At 47.1% G+C, this 4,029-nt stretch overlaps 1 protein-coding gene across 3 annotated transcripts in view; it reads right to left on the bottom strand.

Moving 5' to 3' along the window:
- Nucleotides 1-856: 856 nt before the first annotated feature.
- The window catches only part of GJB5 (gap junction protein beta 5), an 18,575-nt gene continuing 15,402 nt past the window's right edge, over nucleotides 857-4,029 (bottom strand). Inside the window, exons 1-2 of one of the 3 annotated variants that reach the window (XM_015423818.1) lie at nucleotides 2,537-2,567; nucleotides 857-1,621 (exon numbers count right to left, since the gene is read on the bottom strand). In XM_015423818.1, coding sequence (XP_015279304.1) covers nucleotides 859-1,596 — 738 coding nt within the window. In that variant the 5' untranslated portion in view covers nucleotides 1,597-1,621; nucleotides 2,537-2,567 and the 3' untranslated portion in view covers nucleotides 857-858. Of the gene's footprint in view, nucleotides 1,622-2,536; nucleotides 2,595-4,029 lie in introns of those variants that run through there. The other 2 variants (XM_015423819.1, XR_001482843.1) reach the window with 2 other exon arrangements.

Raw genomic sequence — 4,029 nt, 5'->3', positions numbered from 1 at the left:
GATGCAAGCCACAAAATGGTATGAAGGGAGGCAGAGACAACCACACACACACATGGAAGTCAAAGTGTGGGGCACAAGAGGAGTAATTTTAAAAAAGACACTTGGAAAGAAAGAGAATAAAACCAACATTGTAGTGGCAGCTGTTGCTGAAACATTATCTTAATTTGCAAGGCTAGTCAGATCTTCAGTGGTCAATCAGAAACCCTGCCAGATAGGAGCCCCACCTGGCCCCACCCACTTTCTTAAAAACACTTGGCAGGCACCAAGAAAGGTACTGGCATACACCATGGCACCCACAGGCACCATGTTGAGAATCCCTGCAAATAGGTGCTGCTGCTTCCAGAAATGCATCCTCCAGAAACAAACAATGAGAGTGCAATATCTTTTTTTACTAGAGTGACAGTAGACTTAGTACGGATCATCACACAAGCAAAAATTTCTTTGAAAGTGCTTTTAGCTCTTTGAAGACAACTAGCACCTGCCTCTGGCCTTACAGATCACAATATTAAGGAATATCAATACATCAGGATATGGAGGTTTGTTGTTGTTGTTTTTTTAATGAAGATCTTGGACTGGTTTATATAATAAGGGAGCATGTGACAGAGGCCAACACAACTGGGCTATCTTGATATTCTTCTTAATCCCCAACCTTCCCCCCATTTCTCATATCACATCCATGACAAAGAAGGTTTTGTTATGAGAATGAAGGTACACTTGTTCTTTTGAGGGTGGTCTCTTCTCACTTGGTGGAACTTTTAACCTACTTTCTCATGTTTTGCTGAAGCACATGGAGAGCTGCTTGTGAGAGACGCGGTGGCTAGTTTGTAATCTGTCCCATGGAAGACCTGCACACCGACCTCACTGCTGACTGGAGGGAAGAGAGCGACCGTCCTTATGGATGAGGGTCCCACTGTGGTGTCGGTTGTATCTTTCGCTTCTGACCTGAAGAACCTCCTTACATCTCTTCCCAATGAGGTAGGACGCTTCGATGAGGCTGAGAAGGATGCAGATGCAGGCTGTCACAACCATGAACAGGGTGAAGATGTTCTTCTCCGTTGGCCGGGATATGTAGCAATCGACGATGTTAGGACAAGGTGGTAGGAAACACTTTACCAAAAGGGGAAGAGTGTAGTTTGGGTAGATGATGTAGAAGACAGTGAGAAACACGATGTCTACGGCAGCCTTGAAGATGAGGCTGAAGAGATAGGTCCACCACAAGCCCCCACGCTTCTTGCCCACATCAGGAAAGAGCCGCCTGCCATTATCTCCATATTTCTCCCTGAACCTTTTCTCTTTTGCTTCTCGATAGGCGACATGCATGATAACCATCAAGGAAGGGCAGGTGACAAGGATCAGCTGAAGGGCCCAGAGGCGGATATGGGAGACTGGGAAGTAGTGGTCAAAGCAGACATTGGGGCAGCCCGGCTGCTCCGTATTGCAGTCAAAGTCTTTGCTATCATCGCCCCACACTTTCTCAGCAGCCACGAGGTAGACCAGCAGCCGGAAGATGAAAACGACGGAGAGCCAGATGCGTCCAAAGGCTGTGGAGTACTTGTTAACACCACTTAGGAGTCCTTCAAAGACTCCCCAGTTCATGGTCTCTGGTTTCCGTTAACGATCCCTGAAACAAGATAGGTAGTGGAAGTCAGAAGAGGTGACTAACTAACGTGGCCTACGCATAGAACCCCTGGGCAGTTGGCCAATGGCATCTCATTGCTTTGCTAGCCCTGAGTCACCTCATGGAGGTGGGAACAAAGCAAGGGCTGCATCCACACCTTCTTGGATATTGCACGATAGCAATCATTAGCGATTGGATTGTCTTGTTCACTTGAAAAAAGGCAGTTGTGAATGTCTGCTATCGGGCAAGGATTGCATCGCATCCATGAGGTGTGGAGGTAACTGAGGATCATTTGGGCTTTCCCCCTTCACTCTGGCTCCTGCATGTCCACCCCTTAAACCTGTACTCCTCATTTTCTTTAGAGACCTATTCTGCCGTTCCAGCCACGTTTATCGAGGAGCTGAGTATTGTAGTGCTTAAAGACAGGGCTATTTTTGGGTAGGAACGCACAGGAACGGAGTTCCGGCTGGCTCCTGAGTTGGCCAGCAGGAACTCATTAGCATAATAGGCCACACCCAACAGCAGAAATTCATTAGGATTGGCTACATTCAGGGTGTGTGGCCTAACATGCAAAGGAGTTCCTGCTACAAAAAAAGCTCTGGGTTTTGACAACAAGGTAAACAGAATAAGAAGCAAAAGGGGTGTGTGGCTGGATGACCACACTTCTGGTAACATGGGGGTGCGGTCTAATATGCTAATGTGCTGTGCTGTCAAGGGTGTGGCCTAATATGCTAATGAGTATCTGCTGTTGGGTGTGGCCTATTATGCTAATGAGTTCCTGCTGGGCTTTTTCTACAAAAAAAGCCCTGCTTAAAGCGTTGGAGTAGGACGGGGGGGGGGGAGGTTTGAACCCCTCACTCTGCCATGGAAGCTTGCTGGGTGACCATGCTCCAGTCACACATTCTCAGCCTCACCTACCTTACAGGATTGTTGTGAGGATACAATGGAGAATGATGCAAGGTGCTTTGGGTCTCCACTGGAAAAAAGGTGGGGTATAAACAAACAAACAAATTAATATATAAACCACCCATCATTTCAGCCAGCCATTTTAAAAGCTCATATCCAGTTAAAATAAAAACAATACTCTCCTATGATAGGCCATGTTACGATATGGGAAGGGAAAGGCCATGGCTTAGTGGTAGAAGAACATCTGCTTGGCATGCAGAAAGCCCCAGGTTCAATCCTTGCCATCTCCAGTTACAAGGATCAGGTAAGCTGTTGATGTGAAAGACCTCCCCCTGAGACCCTGGAGAGTTGCCGCCAGTCAGAGTAGACAATCCTGACCTTGATGGACCAAGGGTCTGATTCAATATAAGGCCCCTCCATGTGTTCATGACTTCAATATCTGGAATTTGTTGGACTGTGAATTCTCTCCTCCAAACACAAAAAGATTATTGAAGACCCCACTCAGGAATCCCCCAGGTCAAGGCTGCCAGAGGTTGTAGCCCTCCCCTCCTAGGAGGAACACAATGGGGGAACCTGCCTCCAGCCACTGGCCAATGCATGGGCAACTGCAGGGAGCTAGCATTCCTCTCCCCCCCCCCCACTAGAAAAAAATCTTCTCCAACTGGCAATTGCTCCAGAAAAGAGGAGAATGGGCACTCTGGACTTGGCCAGAAGAATAAAGGTGGCAGGAGAATAGTAAAAAGCTCAGTAGCACCTTTAAGACTAACAAACTTTACTGTGGCATAAGCTTTCGAGAAACACAGCTCTCTTTGTCAGATGCATGGAGGTGGCAGGAGAGTTGCCCTATTCTCACCCCAGTGAGAATACTGAAAGCCGGTGTGGTGCAGTGGTTGGACTACCATCTGCAAAATGTCAGGCATTGGTTTCCACTCTTTGAAATGATCAAGGAACCTTCCAACCAATCAGTGACTGAAATTCTGCACTCGGTACAGAAGAAAGTCAGACGTTTATGGAAGCTTTGGGGGCAGGAGATGCCACAGAAGGATACTGGGTCCTTTTGAAATGGAGGGGATTCAAGACAGAAGGGGGTGGTGGAGCTAATTAGGGGGGGGGGGAGAAGAGCCTGGCAGGGCTGCTTTTTCCCCTGCAGACTCTCATCTTGGCAGGAAAAGAGTCTGAGAAGTTAGAACAAAAAACTTTGTTTGCAGAAGTCCCCAGAGGGCTCATAGGCTGCAATAATTCATCTTTTGTCAGTATAACCACAGAGATTTACTAATTCATCACAGACCAAACACCATGAATATAACAGATGAAGAACTTTGCTGAATCAGACCCAAGTGCCAGCCAATCCGGTATCCTATTTCTAATCCCCATGCCTCCAAATGCTCCAAAGCAAACTTTGTAGTTGGTAGCCTTCCTCTGGTTGTCTCCCCATCTTCAAAGATATACTGCTTCTGCAAATGGATGTTCTGTATAGCTGTCATGCTTCCTACTTTAGTATGTCT

This window comes from Gekko japonicus, unplaced genomic scaffold, assembly GCF_001447785.1.
Source record: "Gekko japonicus isolate JY-2015 unplaced genomic scaffold, Gekko_japonicus_V1.1 scaffold180, whole genome shotgun sequence".
NCBI lineage: Eukaryota > Metazoa > Chordata > Lepidosauria > Squamata > Gekkonidae > Gekko > Gekko japonicus.
Note: the sequence above shows the minus strand (reverse complement) of the source record. Positions and strands in the feature narration are given on the sequence as shown.